Source organism: Hyaena hyaena, unplaced genomic scaffold, assembly GCF_003009895.1.
Source record: "Hyaena hyaena isolate Hyena2069 unplaced genomic scaffold, ASM300989v1 scaffold_25, whole genome shotgun sequence".
Taxonomy (NCBI): Eukaryota; Metazoa; Chordata; class Mammalia; order Carnivora; family Hyaenidae; genus Hyaena; species Hyaena hyaena.
Window position 1 is genome coordinate 1,256,477 of NW_024080657.1, and position 22,009 is coordinate 1,278,485.

The 22,009-nt window shown below is 41.0% G+C and overlaps 1 protein-coding gene across 1 annotated transcript in view; it reads right to left on the reverse strand.

Annotated features, from left to right (window-relative positions):
* Positions 1 to 22,009, reverse strand: part of MROH8 (maestro heat like repeat family member 8) — a 59,292-nt gene that overhangs the window by 13,457 nt on the left and 23,826 nt on the right. Inside the window, exons 7-17 of the mRNA XM_039227112.1 lie at positions 19,351 to 19,446; positions 17,798 to 17,902; positions 13,160 to 13,295; positions 11,550 to 11,668; positions 10,135 to 10,287; positions 8,212 to 8,372; positions 4,868 to 5,003; positions 3,521 to 3,711; positions 1,980 to 2,117; positions 1,438 to 1,552; positions 754 to 894 (exon numbers count right to left, since the gene is read on the reverse strand). Coding sequence (XP_039083043.1) covers positions 754 to 894; positions 1,438 to 1,552; positions 1,980 to 2,117; positions 3,521 to 3,711; positions 4,868 to 5,003; positions 8,212 to 8,372; positions 10,135 to 10,287; positions 11,550 to 11,668; positions 13,160 to 13,295; positions 17,798 to 17,902; positions 19,351 to 19,446 — 1,491 coding nt within the window. The remainder of the gene's footprint in view (positions 1 to 753; positions 895 to 1,437; positions 1,553 to 1,979; positions 2,118 to 3,520; positions 3,712 to 4,867; positions 5,004 to 8,211; positions 8,373 to 10,134; positions 10,288 to 11,549; positions 11,669 to 13,159; positions 13,296 to 17,797; positions 17,903 to 19,350; positions 19,447 to 22,009) is intronic.

Consider the following 22,009-nt stretch of genomic DNA (forward strand, 5'->3'; position numbering starts at 1 on the left):
TTAAGGGCCCTTCCCATTCTGAATAGGGATTCTGCTCTTCTGAAGCTCCTAAAAGGAATCAATCTCAGAGTTTCAAAGTTTAAGACATACATGTAAAAAGTAAATAGAATAAGGCAACATATATTCATGTATCCAAACAACCACAATTAACATGCCAACATGTTATATATACATATTTATATATATACATACATATATGTATATACATACAACAGATATATATATACATATTTAAATATTTTTAAAAATGGAACTCAAATGATAAAGCTGAAGGCCCAGGAATTCATTTTCCTTTCTGACCCAGGCCTAGTTTCTAGCTAGGCCTGCAGAAAATGAGCTCTCTTCCAACATGAATGTCAGTGATCTTTGTTTAGATGATACACATCTTGGGAGCGGATACTATGGCCTATCCAATTTATTCCTTAGGACAACATGGTACGAGACATAAAAGGACACCTGAATGTCACCCAGGCTGTGATGACAGTGAGGGTACCTTCTTACACAAATTGTAGGTTTTAAATGTTATGAATATGTGTGTCTTGGACTTTTTATTTATTCCTTATAACTTCATGAAATACTTTATAGTCAGTACTTACATATTTCCTAGGCATAAAATTTATGGGATGCGTTCCCACTCGATCATATTCCCAGGCTACCCAATTTCCCTCTCAGCTGTTACCAGTTTCTTGGGTGTCTTTCTAGGGTATGTTTGATTTGTGACTTAAGAGTCAGTGGTCTCAGGGCCCCTCCTACCATCTCCTGGTGTCTGGTAAGATAGTGCAGTCCCTTTAGGGCAAGGGTTTTGAAGACACGATTTCCATGATGTAGCCAGTCTTGCAGGCGGACAATAGAGTATATGCTGGGTAGTCTCCTAGCCATGGGACTCTGGAGAAGCTGAAAGAACCCAGAAATAAGCCAAAGAATTTACCTTTTTAAAAAAAATTTTTTTAAGGTTTATTTATTTTTGAGAGAGAGAAAGAGAGACAGCGTGAGCAGAGGAGGGGCAGAGAGAGAGGGAGACACAGAATCCAACGCAGGCTCCAGGCTCCGAGCTCTGAGCTGTCAGCACAGAGCCCGCCGCAGGGCTCGAACCCACGAACCGTGAGATCATGACCTGAACCAAAGTTGGACGCTCAACTGACGGAGCCACCCAGGCGCCCCTGTAGTAGTCACCTTTAAGCCCCTTTTCAGGAGGGGAACCACCTTCCCACCAACTCCAAAGTATGTATTTTCCTTTGAAACCTCTACTATGTTAACAGGGTGATGCTTACACTGTAGGTACATGAGGCAAGAAGAATTTCAGTGACCTTGAACCCAAAACTATTTCTATCCCATGTCTGAAATGGACCCCAGCCTGCCCTGAAGTTGGTTGGGGCCCAGGAAGGCAGGTAGTGCTGCTTTACAGGCTTCCTGCATTCAGCTTCTAATGAATCTTACCTCCACGAAAAATCCTGCAGATGTGAGTTTATGTTTATCATTCCCTCGGTTAAGAAGAGGGACCAACAAGTACATGATCTTATTTGCAAGGAGGTGATTTCTTTCCAGCAATGCACTGCAAAACATAACACCCAACAGGACACCCCTTAGAAATGCTCCTATCCTTGGGGTGCCTGCTGGTTCAGTCAGTGGAACGTGTGACTCTTAATCTTGGGGTTTTAAGTTTGAGCTCCATGGAGGGTATAGAGATTGCTCAAAAATAAAATAAAAAATAAAAAAAGAAAGAAAGCAAAAAGGGAAAAGAAATGCTCCTACCCAGACTGCATTATTCCCAGGGCTAGGGCCCTCTGAGAATTTGGCCCAGCTTCAGGTGCACAGGAGGGTATGGCACTGTCAGGAGCTCTAAAATATGTGCCTGGCGTAATTGGTGTTTCCCTACCCTGTGATGTTACCCAGCTTTGGTTGCTGTTTTAACCAGAAGGGAGGAAAGTACCTAAGGCAGTGCTGATTTAGAGCAGGTGTACATGGCAAGGAAGTCTTACTTGGCAAGGAGAGATACTCCCTGAAGATGGCCATCTTTTCCCTCCAAGAGGGCCCATCCTTTATGCTTTTCCATGATGTCGAACTCCTGCAGGCACATTGTTCTCAGGAGGAGAGTCTTTGTAGCCTGTATGGCGAAGCTAAATCAAACAAAACCAGGGCAAGTGAATAGAACAGGTCCTCCAACCTCTCGGCACATGCTCTCCCTGGGGAGGGCCAGGCACTGATAGCTGCTGGACAGCAATTCTCTTCTTTCCAGATTTTCCCAAAGACTCTTTATGCTCTAATAACTTGAAAAGGCCTTCACACAAAATTTTAGCATAAAGAAATCTAACTAAATTTTGTACACCTGGGAGTTTGAAAAGAAATCTATGATAAAATAAATGATATGGGATGCTAAACCCATACCCACTGGTTTTTTTCAAAGCTTTATTTAGGGGTGTTTGGGGGGCTCATTCAGTTAAGTGTCTGACTCTTGGTTTCAGCTCAGGTCATGATCTTGTGGTTCATGGGTTTGAGCTGCACGTTGGGCTCTACACTGACAGTGCAGAACCTGCTTGAGATTCTCTCTCTCTCTCTCTCTCTCTCTCCCTCCCTCCTCCCTCTCTCTGATTCTCCCCCACTAGCTCTCTCTCAAAAACAAATAAACTTAAAAAAAATAAAAGCTTTATTTAAATATAATTTACACCCCCTCCATAAAATTAACCCATACTGCTTTTTATTTTTATTTTTTATTTTTTGGGAGAGAGAGAGGGTGTGCAGGTGGAAGAGAAGGGCAGAGGGAGAGAGAGAATCCCAAGCAGGCTCCACACTCAGCATGGAGCCCAACACAGAGGCTCAATCCCATGACCCTGGGATCATGACCTGAGGTGAAATTAAGAGTTGGATGCTCAACCAACTGAGCCACCCCTATGCCCTTACCCACACTGCTTTTTAAACTACCCCCACTACTGGAGTGCCTAGCTGGCTCCATCAATACAGCATGCAACTCTTGATCTCCAGGTTGTGAGTTTGAACCTTGTGTTGGGTGGAGAGATTACTTTAAAAAATAAACTACCCTTACTACTTACTGAACTCCTATACTGGACACAACACCAGAGAATCCTAAAACTAGAGGGTTTTTGGAGAGTACTGAGCCTGACCTAATTTACAGATAGGGAAACCAAGGCACGGAATAACAGAAAGATTTGCCCAGGGTACATAGCTAATTAAATGAATGAGAATGAGAATTGGAACTCAGTGCTCCTGACTTTGAGTCAGGTGTTCTTATATAATCCACATTACAGCACTTCCTCTGAAAGAAAGTCAGGGGCCACAGTGACACTAATAAATTCATATTGAGTTTACCTGGGCACCAATCTAACCAGACAACCAGCCAGTGAGAGCCCAGAATGAGTCCTGGGCACTTCATCTTGATGTCTCATGACAGTGGACTATAAACTCTCCTGCGATTGGGACCACATCTTGCCTATCCTTGTGTCTACCACAGTGCCCAGAGTTAATTAGTACTAATTGAGGTCAATGAAATCACAAAAGGCAGTACCACAAAGGGGTGACCTCTGAAGACATCTCCTGTTCTGTGTATAGACCACTTGGGATGGCGACATCAGACATGGTGAGGCCGATGCTGTGGTGTATCTGGATGAGCAGGGTCATGAGGAGCTGAGGGAAGAGTCGGAATGTAGCTGCTCGGAGCCTGTTTCCCACAAACACCTCATAAAGGGCATCTGTCGCCTGTGGCAGAAAAGACACACCAGAGAGCTGAACACCTGTTAGCACTATCCCTTACCTGCTTTACGTGTGCTTGTGCCAGAACATGCTTTCTGGCTCTACTCTCCCATAGGCAGAACAGTAGTGGTAAACAGTGCAGGGACATGAAAGTGAGGGGGAAGAGAAAGAGGAGTAAAATAGTTACTAAAAGTTACCAAGGAGTGAGGGGAGTCTAAAATGCAGAACCATCAAGGAAACTATTAACATATTTGACCACATACAAATATAAAGCCATGGAAAAATTTGTAGTAAACAAAGTCAGACTACGAATAACCCAGAGAAGTAATTTGCACTGATGTGATATTTTTAATATATAAAGTCCTTTTATGTATCAATAAGAAAAAAAAGGTAAAGGCTTGCTACTCAAAGTGTGGGCCACACACCAGCAGCACTGGCATCACTTGGGACCCGGCTAGAGCGGGAGAAGCTCAAGCCCCACCCCCAGACCTGCTGTATCAGAACCTACATTTCAGTAGGATCCCTAGCTGACTGTGGTTTGTGTGCATGTTTTTATTTTTATTAAAAAAATTTTTTTAATATTGATTTTTGAGAGCGAGACAGAGTGCGAATGGGGAAGGGGCAGAGAGAGAGGGAGATACAAGATCTGAAACAGGCTCCAGGCCCTGAGCTATCAGCACAGAGCCCAATGTGAGGCTCAAACTTGGGACTGGTGACCTAGGCCAAAGTCAGATGCTTAACCAACTGAGCCACCCAGACGCCCCAGTTGGTGTGCATATTAAATCTGAGAAGCACTGGTATGTAGAACATGAGTAGACAAGTCACAAAATATAAATGGCTACTTTACTCTTACCAATAACAAGATTGTAATTAAAATAATGCTCCTTTTTTAACTATCAGCTAGGCGACAGTGAAAAGGATAAGGGAACATTTAACCATACTGATTAAACCAAACTTCATTATACCATATTGATTCCTTCATTCTCCCAAGCCCTCTCCATGCCATTCCCTTGGTAGAGATACTGTAGATTTATAAATGGATGACAGAAGCAAACTTTTGAGAGGGATGAAAAGCGACACTCCAGATGGGGTGTTGGGCCAGTCATCCCAAGAGGGGGAGTGTATTGTGCTGAAGTTGGAAGGGCAAGGCTCAGTGGCTTACAGCAACAGCCATATAGGCCATCTTCTCGTGGGTGGGAGCATTATGGCACTTCTGCAACTTCCTCAGGAGTCTCCATAGGATCCAGGTGGTGCTGGGCAGTGCTACATCCAGAGTTCTCCACAATTCAGCCAGATGCCTAGAAATCCCAAAGAACAAGAAGGTTCAGGAGAATTAGCCTAGGCCCACCATGACCACGACATTCCTAGAATCTGGAATCTAGTCTGTAAGTGGTTTTTTTCTCTGCTCAATTTTTCAGGCTATCCAAAGGCTTCTCACTGACTTCAGAACAGTAACTCCCAAGGTTTTATAATCTCAAATTCCCGTGCCTCAGCATGGACTTCAAGACAAACTGGTCCTAATTGATCTTTTCAGATCCCTGTCACATATCTGCACTCTAGCTACATCAGACCATTCACCTTTACCAAACAATGAACTTTGACAACTCGATGCTTTGCCTATTGCATGCTCTTAAAATGGAAGACCCTTTCCCAAACTCTTCCCTGCCTGACAAAAGCCTTCCAGGTCCAGTTCCAGTGTCATCTCCTCCGGGAAGTTTTTGCTGCTTCTTTACCATGTTTCTTGTGAGAGTTCTCATAACACTTTCACCATTTCTTCTGTATAGAGGTTGCCTCGACCTTACATGTACTATTTTCTGTTCTTTGTACGTTTGTCCATCTGTTCCCTCTGAAGACACAGATTATGTCTGGCTTTTCTTCTATGAACCCCTCAGGGTCTAGCACAATGCCAGGCTCACAGAAGGAATTCAAAGATATATGTATTCAATCCAGTCTATGGTCCTCAAGTTTTGGACAAGTCCAAGCTGAGAAATAAAGCTTTGGTTCTCCTTAAAAGAGGTCTCTTCTTTTATTTATTTATTTAAAAAATTTTATTACTGGACTTTTTTTTTTAAGTTTATTTATTTATTTTGAGAAAGAGAGAGAGAGAGTGCAGGAAGGACAAAGAGAGAGGGAGAGAATCCCAAGCAGGCTCTGCACTGTCAGCACACAGCCCAGTGTGGGGCTTGAACCCACAAACTGTGAGAGCATGACCTCAACCAAAACCAAGAGTTAGATACTTAACTGACTGAGCCACCCAGGTGCCCCCAGACTTTTTTAAAAAATTTATTTATTTATTTGGGGGAGGGGGGAGAATACAAGCAGGCTCCATGGTATTAGCACGGAACCTAACTTGGAGCTTGAATTCACAAACTGTGAGATCATGACCTGAGCTGAAACCAAGAGTCAGATGCTCAAAAGAGTGAGCCCCCCAGGAACCCCCCAGAAGAGGTCTCTCTCTTTTTTTAATTTTTAAGTTTATTTATTCATTTCGAGAGAGACAAAGAAAGCAAGCAGGGAAAGGGGAGAGAGAGAGGGAGAGAGAGAGAATCCCAAGTAGGCTCTGCACCACCAGCACAGCCTGACATGGGGTTCCCACTCACAAAATTCGAGATCATGACCTGAGCTGAAGTCGGACGCTTAACCGACTGAACCACCCAGGTGCCCCTCATCAAGGTATTTCATACCTTCCTTGTGTTTAGTTTTGCTTTTCCTCCTGTCCAGAATGCCTTTTCCAACTGCCCTGTCCCACCTTCTGCTTGGCTAATTTACATTAAACACTCAGCTTGTGGCAGCCCTTCTCGTAAAAATCCCTCCCCAGTCCTTCCTCTAATTAAGTCACCTCCTACAGGAGCTTCCACAGAACTCTTATTTTGCTTTGGAGTCCTCTGTTACTTGTCTGTGTCTGCTATCAGGCGCGTGCTGCTCCAGGGCTCATGTCCTATCCCTTATTTCCACAGGGTCAACGACACCTTCTATGCAGTAGATGCTTTGCACAGACACCTAAGAACAACAACCCCAATAAAACCAACTCTTGTTCCAAGAGCTAGAACAATAAAATTATGCTAAAATTACACTTAAAATGATTAAGTATATTTCATATTTTGTATGAAATCATATGTTTCATAGAAGAATCTAATGTAGGGGCGCCTGGGTGGCTTAGTCAGTTAAGCGTCCGACTTTCGCTTAGGTCATGATCTCGCAGTTCGTGGGTTCGAGCCCCGCGTCGTGACAGCTCAGAGCCTGGAGCCTGTTTCAGAGTCTGTGACTCCCTCTCTCTCTGACCCTCCCCTGCTCACACTATCTCTCTCTCCTAGATATGAATAAAACATTAAAAAAAAAAAAAAGAAGAATCTAATGTAGATAAGCTGAAGCAAGCAGTAAAAATTTAAAAATAATGGATTAGAGAAATATACAAAAGAATTTTTTTTAAAGGTATGAACTCTTTTTTTTTTTTTTTTTTTTTGGATGGGTAAACATCTTCCTTTATTTGATGTAGTGGTGAAGTGTCTAAGTTCAGCTTATAGAAAGCATCAGCAGTGACCCAAGACATTGTGGGAATCATTCACTGAAAGTGGTTTTCGAATGGTTTAAAACTAAGAAATCTTTTCTTCAAATACAATAATTACCCAGAATCACAATATATAAAGCAGACAAAAAGAGATGCCGCTCTTGCTGTCTGGCAGGCTCAGCTGGCAGAGCATGAAACTCTTGACCTTGGGGTGGTAAATTTAAGCCCCACGCTGGGCATAGAGCTTACATTAAAAAAAAAAAAAAAAAAGATGCTGCTCTGGTAAAGGGAGTGGTGGCCTAGAACCTTCTCATAACCTTCCCCATAAGGACCTCCTGGAACTTGCAGGGTGCCTCCAACTCTGAAAGCCACAACTAAAAAAGCATCTTGTTTTTTCCTCTATGTGATTTATCCTTATTTATGGATATATTCACATTTTCTTTTTTATGTATATATGTTTTGGCTAAATCTTTATCAAGTGCATTACAGATAATCATGACATTCACCCCTAAATAATTTCAGCTTTGATCTCCTAAGAATAAGAACATTTTTCTGTATAACCATATTACCAATTCACACCTAAAAAAATTATATTAATTCAGTAATCTGTTACAGAATTTATGCTGAATGTACTCAAAGTTTTCTTTTATAGCTTATGTTTTCATCCAGGATCCAATCAAGTTCATGTATTACATTTGGGTTTGTCTCTTTAGTGCCTTTTTATCTAGCACAGTGACCCTAGCACATTTTTCTTTCGTGACATTAACTTTTTCAGAGTTCAGTCCAACTATCTTATAAAATGTTCTTCATTCTAGATTTGTTGGATTGTTTCTTTATGTTTATATGTTGTATCCTGACTTATATTGCAGGTTATCTGTCTATATCTGATCTCTTCAATAAGAATATCTTTAGATTTTTGAGGGCAGCCATGTTCCACAATACCGGGGGCTGTGTCACACACTTCAATTTAATTTAGAAGCTGTACTAGGTTCTGTTACCTGTCATATGGTACTGGATGACACAGAAGGTGGTTGATCACTATATCTGTGTACTTGGGCCTGGAGATAAACAAACTCACAGTATTTATAATTTGTTGGCGGACTCTAGGCTGGCTGATTATGGACAGCCGGGCACAGATAACTCCCATAATTTCTGGCACCTGAAGAAGGAAAAGAAATTACTAAGATCTTGATCCTATGGGACAATGATGGTTATTGAGGATATTGTGGCTATTTCTGAAAGATCCTGGGGGTGACAAGAATGTTTAGTATTTAAAAACTACTTGAAATATATCTTTATGAATGTATATGTATATAAAATTATTTAGAAGAGCTTACATACAAAGCTATTAACAATGTGACTTTGAATGATGGGATATTGATTTTTTGCTTACGTATTTTTCTAATTTCTCCTCAATGACTATGTATTGATTTTATAATAAACCAAACTAGTAAAAGTGTTACAAGGAAGTTGGGATTTTTTTCTACTCTGACTCTGAGAATGCCAGGGGAGTCTATACTTGCCTTTCACCCAGAGGTGTCTACCACACTGAGGTAAAGGAAACAGGAGCCATTGGGTTTTGGTCCACTTTTTCTGCTTGGCCTTCTCTGCCCACCCATAGACTCATGGCTTCAAGTCTCTGTGGAAATGTCAGCTCCTCAGAAAGGCAGTCCTTTGATATAAAATGGCCTTGTTATCACCAGTTCCCAGAGCCACTTTCAAGCTGGCCTATGATGCAATTCTGGCCAATGAAACAGGGGGAAGAAATCTACTGGAGGCTTTTGGGAAACACTTTCCTCCTGATTAAAGGGACAAAAGGAAGGCAGTATCTTTCTTCTTTGCTGGATACAATCTTATCTGCACATAAAGTCTAAAACTGCTGTGACCACCTTATGACTATGTAAACAGGCAAAGTGGCAGATGGAAAAGCCCCTGGCTCCTTGATAACACTGTCGACTGGCTGAACCAGTTCTAGGAAATACTTCACTTCCAGACTTCTTATTGTATAAGCAGATGAACCATTTAAACTTCAACTGTGTGCAAGCTACTCAAAGTTGGTCTTTTTTACAGCTGAAAGCATCCAACTGAAGCAGGGGCCCATCTCACCATGTTCTTGCTACGTTGCTCTTTTTGCATCTTTGCTATTTTAATAGGTTAAAAGTGGGTTTTCACCGTTTTAAAACAAACTTTTATTTTTATCAAAGTGCAACATGTATACAATTTAAAAAGTCCAGCGCTATTTCAAGGCTCTCTCCTGCCTGGTCCCCAGGTCTGCTCTTCAGGACTACTATTTCACTCCTTTTATCTCTTTCAGTGTGTCCTCCGACATTTCTAAATGATAATTATGTGTTCTTTCTTGATGTACCAACTATAGATATATTGAAATGAAATCTCTTGCTTTTAAGCTTACTAAGTCGGCCTCCTCTGAGGACTGCTTATGGCTTGCTTTTTTAAAATCTGACACCTTGATGTCCACTCTCACCACTGTTGTTTAACATAGTGCTGGAAGTCCTAGCATCAGCAATCAGACAACAAAAGGAAATAAAAGGCATCAGAATTGGCAAAGAAGAAGTCAAACTTTCACTTTTTGCAGACGACATGATATTCTACATAAAATTTGACACCTTGAATAGACCTGGATGAGGATCTAAGTTGAAGTTAACCATTCTCCTAAGTGCTAATGGTATCTTCCCTCAAAACTATGCTATTCTAGAAAACAGGGAGCACATCTTGGATTTTAAAACTATACATCCCTAGTTACATACAAGTGACTGTTTTTATTACATGCTTATTGAATGGGAGTCCACTGAACAGTGGACCCTGGGCCCCTTCAGTAGTTACCCTCCATCGAATAGGGGCAGCAGAAGGGGAGGGCATTTGCCAGTATTTGAAACCCAGGAAATGGCCCCTGAGCTTTTTACCTTCTCAAATCGAGACTCTGCATTTTTCACCAATGTTATCAGCAATTCTCCCGCCGAGTTTTGGGTGTAGGGATGTTTCAGAGTTTTCAGGCCATCCAGTGTAGTCATTACAAACTGGCAGAGCTCATTTGAATTGAGAAAAACTTCAAAGACCTGAAACGATTTAGGGAAAATGAACGTCCAAGATACTTGGTACAATAGAAAGAACCCTGAAGAAGAAATATTATGTTAATTTTGTTGAGTTAATTAGAGAAGCATACAAATATGGACAAGGCTGTTTATTTCAGTCTTGTTTACAGAAGTGAAAAACTGGAAGCAAACACAAAGGTCCCTTGCTATGGTCTGTGCGTGGTCTTTCACAGATCTGATTTTTAGGAAGAGGATTTATTACCAAGATCCTCAGAAAGGCCTTAATGCTATATAGCTCACAGGGTCCCAGACATAGCTAAAATACCTTGGCTGGTGACGATATATTAAAGGAATGTTTCATTCTGCTTCTTATTGCACTTGGTGGTGTATAAAGCCCTTCACATGATTATAATCTACTAGGCATTTACTATATGACAGGCACTAAGCAAGGCATTTTCCATACATCTCCTTTAATTCTTACAATCTCATTTTTACAGATCCCATGTACAGATGAGGAAATGGATGCACAGAGAATTTAAATTACCTGACACCTTAGACCCTACCTGTAAATCTGTAGGTTTCCTTTTTCCCTTAACTGCTAACATAGTGCCTGGTACCTATATTTGTTGAATGATGAATACATATATTAATTTAAAAATGTATAGCTTGCTGGGTCAACTACACCCTCCAGCAGCTCCTTCTTGTGACAAGAATTTACATTTGCAAGAGGCTGTCTAAGGTTAGGAGAGCAATCAATGGGTGCAGAGTAAGATATCCAAACAGCCATACTGGCCCCACTGACAGGTTGACCTAAACTATTAAACTAACAGGGCCAAGTGTTTAAGAATCACAACCATGGCACCTGGTTTCCAAGCTATGGAATGTTTCGAAAGCAAATTCTCTGGGGAATCTTGTATGTTTAGTTTTTTTGTTGTCTTTTTAAATATTTATTTACTTTTGAGAGGGGGAGAGGAAGAAAGAGAAGGGGAAAGATGATGTGAAGTGGGCTCCGTGCTGACAACAGAGAGCCCGATGCCTTGGGGGGCTTGAACCTATGAGCCACAAGAGCATGACATGAGCCAAAATCAAGAGTTGGACACTTAACCCACTGAGCCACCCAGGTGCCCCTTGTATGTTTAGTTTTATAAGAAATTAGAACTCTTCCCAAAGTGGCATTATCTACCAATTTACATTCTCACAACAAAATGTAAGAGACTTCTGGTTATTTCCCACCTCCTCCCACGTGTCCAGTTACCTGTCTTTATATCTGCAGCCATTCTGATTACCTGGGCAATTTTGAAGGGACAACGGTAGAACTGCTTAATATTGTAGAGTCCTAGGAGTTCTCGACACTTTTTTATTGCTTTCCTCAAGCTCGGGTGATTTTTCTTGTCATGAGTGACATCTGAGAAGAAAACATGAAATATTAATCTTTTCTGGCTTCTGTCTTTCTTATTGATTTTGCAAGCCTGGTTGTTCCCCAGGTTGACATGAATCCAAAGATCTCACTCTTCTTATCTTTTTCATGTGGATAAAAGTCCCTGGGGGGAGTGTGTGTTATCTGAAGACTGACTTGTTTCCCCTCTGTGGTCAGACAGTATATTAAAAAGGCTAAAAGAAAAAGAAATGAGCTTTTTGTGAGAACAGAGCTTTTGAGCCATTTGGGAGTATAACCAAGACATACTAAACCATTACCCCATTGGTGAGGACTTTTGAGGGATCTCCTTAGGAAGCTTAGGTCCCCATAAAAAAATTGCACTTTTGCAATGTCTGATAATTCCAATCTCAGAAATCTTTCTGTGTCTGGTTTTGCTGATTATTGAGTCACCAGTACTCCCTCACGTGCCTTGTTTTCATGTTGCGTTGTGATTTATATCTGCTAGACATTTATCTATAGGAAATCTTTGAGTGTTTGGTTGAAGATACAGTCTCTCCAACTGGAAAATAAACTCTTGTTTATTTGTCTTGTTCACCAAAGCACCTAGAATTGTAAGGGCTTCATAAATACTTGTTGAATAAATAATCAGTTGTATTTTCTTGGGCTATATGTCTTGGTAGATATTCCTCATACTCAGAGCTGCCCAGAAATGCGATTGCTGTTTTGGGAAGCACAGTTTCCTTATCCTTGGGATAAGCAAGCCCAGGCAGTGTAACTCCTTAGTGGGGGTAGATTAGATTGAGATTCAAATGCTGGGGGCACTGGGCTAGATATCTTCTAAAGTCTCTTCTACCTGGAGAGGGGGGGTGTCAATGATTCATTTCTTAACTGCAACGACCCTCTTTCTATTTTTCAAACTCCTCAAGTTCATACCTGTTGTTCCCTCTGCCCAATATGTTCTTCTTACATCTTCACCTGGCTAATGTTTCTTATTTTTCAGGTTATCTTCAGAGAGGCCTTTTCTGAACCCCACAACTAAATGGGATTCTTCCTCATAGCCCCTCAAATTTCCCTTTAGCAGTTATCTTTGTTTATAATAACAAAGTTATTTGTTGAGTCTTTGATTGTCTGATTCCCCTACCTGACAATGTATTATACAGGGATTGGACCACTTGTGTTCTGGTTGCTGTTAGATCCTAAGTAAGCAATCAGAAAACATTTATGGGATAAATAAATAATGATGAAGACCCAAATGATGGCTGAACTTCCACTTCTGACTAAACTAATCATTCTAGTTTGTCTCTGGGGCTACATGTTTAACTATTTCAACTCCATGACCATGCAGATGGCTGACACTAATGGGTCATCCAGTGTTCTGATACAGGTTACTAAGTCAATGGTGGTTCATCTCTGCCTGTGGACTATGTACCTTTCTCTTTAAAAACTACCATAAAAGTCTTTCTAGAATATGAGGAATGAGGGCACAAGGATAGCTGGCTGCCTTCAGGACTGGCTTACACTTCAGCCTCAGGGTGATATGCAACAGGTAGTGCGTGCCCTCTGCAGCCTCCTCGGCTACCTCTTTCACTGGGTCCCCACACAGTAGTGCCATCAGAGCCACTAGGTGCCCAAGCCTTTGGAATCGCAGTGGAAGCTAGTTAAGAAGAAAAAGAAAAATGCCATTAGCATACAGGTGCATTTTATGCCTTAGATTTGAGTTATTGAAAAGTAATTCTACTTCCACCCCCTGCTCAGAAAAGTGCAAGAGTCATATTCAGCCCTTAGACCTCCTTAGGGTAAATATTTAACATGTGTAGATACACTATTTCCATTAAATGGTATTAAATAGGACAAATTCTAACCTAAGTCAGTAACCTGAAGAATGAAAAAGCTTTATATAGAGAGGTGTTCATTCTAGTACTATTTTTAAACACATATTAGAAATATTGCCCAATAGTAAAGAGAACTATGGTGCAACCACTCTAGGAATATAGCCATTAGGAATAAAGTATCCTGGGAATTTATAGTAAGGTGGGAAAATGTGCTAGTGTGCTAAGTTGTGGTGCACTATTTAATAAAACTAAAAAAAATGTATTTATTGATATTTTACCTTATTACGGGAAAAAAAAGGTGGCTGGCAAAAATCATACCAGAAAAAGAAATATAATTTAAAATAGTAAAAAAATAAATTAAAAAATTTTTAAAAAGTAAATGGAAAAAAGACAATTAAAAAATGAAGGTAGGGGCACCTGGGTGGCTCAGATGGTTAAGTATCCAACTTTGGCTGAGGTCATGATCTCACAGCTCGTGAGTTCAAGCCCCACATCGGGCTCTGTGCTAGCAGCTCAGAGCCTGGAGCCTGCTTCAGATTCTGTGTCTCCCTCTCTCTCTGATCCTCCCCCACTTGTGCTCTGTCTCTCTCTGTCTAAAAAATAAATAAAACATTTAAAAAATTTTAAGAAGAGTTTCAAATGACTCTTATATGTAATCTCTCTGTAGACCCTGGAGATCATCCTTAGTGTTTTCTTCCTAGGGAGAACTGGAAATATAAAGTTCTAAATGTCGGTGCCATTGGATTCTGTGAACATCCAGAAAGCTATAGGCAGAATTTTGTGTGGTATCATCTTTTAGAGTTTCCTGAGGAAGGTCCATAGCTTTTCTTAATCAACTTTATTGAGTTATTATCGTCTGGACATAACAATTTTATTTATTCCTTCTGAAAACCTTTGTTGCATGAATGTGATGGGGTGGGGGCTTCCACTTTAGTTCCTTCTAGTTATTTACATGTAGCCAGAGTTATTGTCTTGAATCTCATGTCACTCTTTTAATCCAATGATTTCCAGCTGCTCCTAGAATACAAGGTTTTATACCATCTAGCTCCTACCTGCCTCCTTGCACTCGCTGACTTACTCTGGCCACACTGGCCTCCTTTATATTCCTTACCATATAAAGCTCTTCCTGCCTCATGGCCTTTGCACTTACTACTTTACTTGGAATGACCTTCCCCAAGTCTTCACATAGCTAACTCCTTCTCATTCTTTAGTGCTTAGTTCAAATGTTTCTGCCTCAAAAAGGCCTTTGTTTCAAATAGATCTACACTTGTGCTCTGTCTCATCACTCTCTTTCCTCCTAAGGCTTCTTAATATTAGAGATTATCTTGTTTGATTGTTTCTTTATTGATTTACTGTCTTTTTCTCTCTTAGAAAATGTAAATTCAATCAGTGATTATGCTTGTCTTGTTCACTACAGCATCCCCAGTGCCTAACGCAGAATATGCCACACAGTAGATGCTCAATTAAATATGTGCTGAATAAGTGTGAGTCAGCTCATGTCCCTTCTCTGTTGAAAACTCTCCAATGGCTGGAACGTCTGGGTGGCTCAGTCGGCTGAGCTGCTGATTCAGCTCAGGTCATGATCTTGCAGTTCTTAAGTTTGAGCCCCACATTGGGCTCTGTGCTGACAGCTCAGAGCCTGGAGCCTGCTTCAGATTCAGTGTGTCTCTCTCTGTCCCTCTCCCCGCTCTCTCCAGCACAGAGCCCAACACAGGGCTCGAACCTCACGAACCATGAGATCATGACATGAGCTGAAGTTGGACGTTTAACCAACTGAGCCACCCAGGCACCCCTCTCTCAAAAATAAATAAGCATTAACACTCTCCAATGGCTTACCATCTAACACAGAAAAAAAATCAAAATTCTTACAGCGTTCTCTAAGTTGCTATACCATATACCTAATCTACCTCCTATTTCTTTTGCTTTTTACTTGTTTACTTTGCTCCAGCCTACCTAACCTACTTGTTCCTCTGAAACACCAAATATACTCCTTTCTCTTTGTGCTTGCTATTCTTTCTATTCAGAATGCTTTTCCCCCACATTATCTACATGGCTGAATCCTTCATTTCAACATGAGTGAGGTCTTCCCTGATCATTCTAAAACAACAGTTCCTATCCTTTTTGCGTGCACTTTTCTTTACCATAGCATTTATCACCATTTAACACAATAAATTTTACTTCTTGATAAAAGTCAGTTAAGCATCCTACTCTTGATCTCAATTCAGATCTTGATGTCAGGGTTATGAGTTCAAGCCCCGCACTAGGCTCCACTTGAAGACTAATTTAAAAAAAGTTACTTCTTTGCTATTTTGTGTTCCTCCGATAGAATATCCCCTCCATGAACAGGGATGTTGTCTTTTGTTCAAGGCTTGTATCCCCAGTGCCAGTCATAGTGCTTTAGCCATAAGCGTCATTCTCATAACCAATTCCTGGTTTGTAAGTGACACTCAGCATTTATTGATTGGGTGAATGAAGGTTATATCAGTGAATAAAAGACATTACACAGCTTTGTGTATGTGTTGCTGTGTTGACTGTAAATAGGTGAAACACACCGTTGTTCACAATATCTCAGTCCATTTTTCTAAAGAACCACATAAGGAATTTCTTTCTGCTTCAATCCTAAGAACAGTTGTGCTTCCTCTGCATGGGTATTTGCTTCTTCTTTTCTAGGCAGTGTGAATCATGACATATGGGACAGTGTACGTACTTCCACATTAGCCCTGAGAAAGTTCAGAACCTAGCTCTGTGTCCTACCTTGAGCAAATGATTATGCATTCTGCACGCAACCACATTCTTAACATTTATCTTTTCTACCTTCATTTAAAAAATTTTTTTAATGTTTATTTTTTTGACAGAGACAGAGACAGAGCACAAGTGGGGGAGGATCAGAGAGAGAGGGAGACACAGAATCTGAAGCAGGCTCCAGGCTCTGAGCTGCTAGCACAGAGCCCGATGTGGGGCTTGAACTCACGAGCTGTGAGATCATGACCTCAGCCAAAGTTGGATACTTAACCAACTGAGCCACCCAGGTGCCCCTACCTTCATTTTTTAATTGTCTTTTTTCCATTTAGGAATAGGAACAGGCGAGGGGCAGAAAGAGAGGGAGACCTAGAATCCGAAGCAGGCTCCAGGTTCTAAGCTGTCAGCACAGAGCTTGATGCAGGGCTTGAATCCACGAACTATGAGATCAAGACCTGAGCCAAAATCAGATAATCAACCAACTGAGCCACCCAGGCGCCCCTGAAACTCTTCTTTAGTCTGCAGTCAAAATTAGAGATTGAAGAATGTAGAAAGAAGATCAACACGATGACAGAAAAATAGGGTAGTCAGTGATGGCTGCAAGTTACTTGTTTTTATTGATCAAAGAAAGAAAAAAGGAAGTAACATAGTTTGAGGGACTGAACTTACTTCAACAATAGGTGGAAAGCTCGGATTTATTTCCAGTGTGAGAAATAAAAAAGTTAATGGAATCCTGTCCTTTTAATAAGCATAACTGTTAGAATATTTATATCAAGGACGAAGTCTCTAAGGAAAATTCTAGCATTAGGACCTAGCATTCCTACCCCACTAACTTCTCTTCCAATTAGATTAGAGAAATGATGGCTGGATAACAGAAGCTCTAGTGCCTGGAAGATCTACTAGGAAAGAGTAAAGAGATTCACAGATGAAAAAAGGAATAGATCCAGGAAAGAGGATCTTAGTTTTGACAAACTCTTTTCAGGAGTTACAGAAAAGCATTCAGAAGAACTGAGAGGTGAGCAAGTGAAAGAGACAAACGAGAAGATTTAAAAAGAGGTGCCATAGAACCTTTTTCTAGGATGCTGGGAGATATTTAGGGGCTCCTGGGTGGCTCAGTCAGTTAAGTGTCCAACTCTGATTTCGGCTCAGGTCGTGATCTCATGGTCATGGGACCGAGCCCTCAGTGTTGGGTGTAGAGCCTGCTTAAGATTCTGCCCCTTCCCCCACCCTCAAAAAAGTTGAATTACTTACATTTGCTGCTCAATTTTATTAATTCAAATATGACACTGCAGAGTCTAGGCTGCTGTTACATTTATTTACTCACTTATTCAAAAATATTTCCTATGTTGTTATATTCTAGCTCTTGTGTTAAGCAACAGGGATGCAAGGTTAATAAACGTGGTACCTGGCCTCAAAATGCTCAAATTTTAGAAGGGCAGATATGTGAATAATGCCAAGTGCTGTGGTATTATACATGAAGCATCAAGGAGTCTTCAGTTTGGGGAGTCATTCACAGGAAGGGAAATAGGCAGTATAGTAGGGTGGCTATGGATCCTTCCTCCTGTGTGACTGAAGGGCTGCTTACCTTCAAGCTGAGATGTCTGGATAAGCACTTTAGAACTTGAGCCATGCTGACTGTGGCCCGTTCCCGTTCATGGTCTTTGGTTGATTGTAACCAGGGGTCCATTTGCTGTGGAAAATAAAGGGAGCTTAAATGGTTTACCAGAATGATTTGGGATAACATCCTTATTCTGCTTTGAAGAAAATGTGGAGAAAGAAGTTCCACATGTCACTACTGTATCTGAAAATGTCTTCCTAAATGATAAGCCAGTTCAGGTTGGAAATAAAAGTGGTGGGAAGGCAAACAAAGCATAAAGATCTGGGATCAGATGGGCTGGCTTCTACAGAGGCTTATTCTCTAGATTTATTTTCCCTTCATCCCACTTTCTTTCATTATTTATCCTATTCTCCTGTGTTCTGAAATCTCTTTGAAGGAAAGAAAATCAATGCCGTGCTATTACAGACCTCTGAGGATGGAGAAACTGCATCTGCTTGTAACAGTCAGGGAAGGGTTCCCGGCGGGGGGGGGGGGGGGGGGGGGGGGGGGGGGGGGGGGGGGGGGGGGGGGGGGGGGGGGAAGGTGGCATTTTAGGTAGAAGAAAAGGCTTGGACTAAGCTGCCAACATAGGAAAGTACAAGGCACAATTGGATAAAGGAGAGAGAGCCAATATTGCTGGAATGCTGATGTACAAATATAGGAGGATTAAGAAATAAGGTTAAGGTCAGTTGTGGCAAAGACAAATGTCCATCTGCACTTAGACACAGATGATTCCTAATAGTTCAAAGAGCTTTTTCTTTCTGGGATATCTGCATTTTAAAAAGGGGCAAGAAAGCCAGACGCTTGAACTACAGTGAATGCATCCCAGGGATCAAATCCCTAATGATGGAATGGCGTATGCTGTAATGGGTACAGGCCCCTAAGGACAGGGGTTATCAATGATTTTTGAATCCTGCCTGGTAGGCACCTGACTATTTACTCATTCATGAGGCTCACTCTGTTCTCTGGTCACTCACTGAAACATTACTATGGTAGCAAGCAATAGTAATTTAAGGAATAATTATAGCAACCATTTAAACCACATACTGAAGGCCATTTATTCAATACTCACTACAATTATTATCTCAATTTAAAAGTAAAGAAATAAGACTCTGAGAAGTCTCATTTCTGCGGAATTTATAACTAATGAATGGCATAGAGTCAGAATTTGAACCTAAGTCTGACTAAAAACTGATAGCTGATACTCTTTTTAATTTTTTAATATTTATTTATTTATTTATTTATTTAAAGAGAGCGCACGAGCAGGGGAGGGGCAGAGAGACAGAATCTCAAACAGGCTCCATGCTGTCAGCACAGAGCCCTATGCAAGATTTGATCCCACAGGCTGTGAGATCATGACCTGAGCCAATATCAAGAGTTGGATGCTGACTGACTGAACCGACTGAACCACCCCGGCATCCCAACAGCTGATAATCTTAACTATTATGCTGTCTCTTAAAACTTAATCCTTTCACATTTTTGTCTTCTACTTTCACCAGTTAATAAAAAAGTTTTCCCCTTCTCTCTGATATCCTATTTACCTTTAAAATGGTGTCAAGATTTTCCAAATGTGGATCTTTTACTACCAGACTCTGCAGCATCTCACAGAATGCCTGAAACATGTGCCTGTAGAGAGACTGAAAAGGTATAGGATCAGTGATGTCCCCCTCACCGCCCCCCCACTGTGAAGTTCCCCAACATTGTATACTGTTTTTTGCTTCTATATAGAAGTTTACTTTTTTTCTTTCCAAGTTTTTATTTCAATTCCTGTTAGTTAACAGAGTTTAATATTAGTTTCAGGTGTAGAATTTAGTAATTCATTACTTCCATACAATACCCAGTGCTCATCCCAACAAGTGATGAGCCCATCCTTAATGCCCATCACCCATCTAGCCCAGCCCCTCCCTCCGCCAGTGACCCTGTTTGTTCTCTATAGTTAAGAATCTGTTTCTTGGGGGGCCTGGGTGGCTCAGTCAGTTGGGCATCCAACTCTTTTTTTTTTTTTTTTTTTTTTTTTTTTTACAAATAGTTTATTGTCAAATTAGTTTCTACATAACACTCAGTGCTCATCCCCAAAGTGCCCTCCTTCATGCCCATCCCCCCCTCCCCCCCACATCCATCAGTCCTCAGTTTTTGTCAGCATTCAAGAGTCTCTCATGGTTTGCCTCTCTCCCTTTCCCCCACCATTTCCGCCCTTCTTCTCCCCCTTGTTCCTCCGTCAAGTTCCTCCTAATCCTCCTATACGTGCAAACATATGGTATTTGTCCTTCTCTGCCTGACTTATTTCGCTCAGCATAACACCCTCAAGGTCCATCCATGTTGCTACACATGGCCAGATTTCATTGTTTCTCATTGCCATGTAGTATTCCATGGTATAGATAAACCACATCTTCTTGATCCATTCATCTGTTGATGGACACTTAGGCTCTTTCCATGTTTTAGCTATTGTGGAGAGTGCTGCTATGAACATTGGGGTACATGTGCTCCTATGCCTCAGCATTTCTGTATCCCTTGGGTAAATTCCTAGCAGTGCTATTGCTGGGTCATAGGGGAGATCTATTGTTAGTTTCCTGAGGAACCTCCACACTGTTTTCCAGAGGGGCTGTACCAGTTTACATTCCCACCAACAGTGCAGGAGGGGCATCCAACTCTTGACTCCAGTTCAGGTCATGATCTCACAGTTCACGAGTTAGAGCCTCACATTGGGCTCTGCACTAACAGCATAGAGCCTGCTTGGGATTCTCTCTACCTCTCTCTATCCCTCCCCTGCTTGCACTCTCTCTCAAAAATAAATAAAAATTTATTTTTTTAAAAAAAGGTGTGGTTTCTTGGTTTTCATCTCTTCTCCGACCCATGTTCATTTGTTTTGCTTCTTAAATTCCACATATGAGTAAAATCACATGGTATTTGTTTTTCTCTGACTTATTTCACTTAGCATAATTCTAACTCCATCCACAACTTTGCAAATGGCAAGATTTCATTCTTTTTTATGGCTGAGTAATATTGCATTGTGATGTGTGTGTATGTATGTGTGTGTACACACATACCACATCTTCTTTATCCATCTATCAGTCTATGAACATTTGGGCTGTTTCCATAATTTGGCTATTGGTGACAGTGCTGCTATAAACATTGGGGTGTATGTATCCCTTTGAAACTATTTTTGTATCCTTTGGGTAAATACCTAGAAAAGCAATTGCTGGATCATAGGGTAGTTCTGTTTTATTTTTTATTTTTAAGCAATCTCTTTACTCAACATGGAGCTTGAACTCACAACACTGAGATCAAGAGTCACATGCTCTTCCAACTGAGCCAGCCAGGAGCCTCATAGGGTAGTTTTATTTTTAACTTTTTAAGGAGCCTCCATACTGTTTTCTAGAGTGGCTGCACCAGCTTGCATTCCCATCAACTGTAATGTACACTTTGAAGGCTCCCATTATCTTTGAGTAAAGGGACAGAACCAATGTAAAAGTACTGGTAGGCAGTTTGTGAGCTGAGGTGAAACAATATGTTAATTTTCTTTTTTTATTATTATTTTAACTTTACATCCAAGTTAACATATAATGTAATAATGATTTCAGGAATAGAAGTTAGTTATGCATCACTTACATATAACACTCAGTGCTTATTTCAACAAGTGCCCTCCTTAATGCCCTTTAGACCTTCCCCCCACCCATCACCCGGCCAGCAACCCTCAGTTTGGTCTCTGTACTTAAGAGTCTCTTATGGTTTGTCTCCCTCTGTATTTTTATATTATTTTTAGTTTCCTTCCCTTATGTTCATCTGTTTGGTATCTTAAATTCCACATATGAATGAAGTCATGATATTTGTCTTTGACTTACTTCGCTTAGCATAATACATTCTAGTTCCATCCACGTTGCTGAAAATGGCAAGATTTCATTATTTAAAATTTTTTTTGGGGTGCCTGGGTGGCTTAGTCGGTTAAGCGTCCGACTTTCGCTTAGGTCATGACCTCGTGGTTCGTGGGTTCGAGCCCTGCGTCGGGCTCTGTGCTGACTGCCAGCTCAGAGCCTGGAGCCTGTCTCAGAGTCTGTGACTCCCTCTCTCTCTGACCCTCCCCTGCTCACACTGTCTCTCTCTCTCCTAGAAATAAATAAAAAACATTTTAAAAAAATTTTTTTAACGTTTATTTATTTTTGAGAGAGAGAGACAGAGCATGGCAGGGGGCGGAGAGAGAGA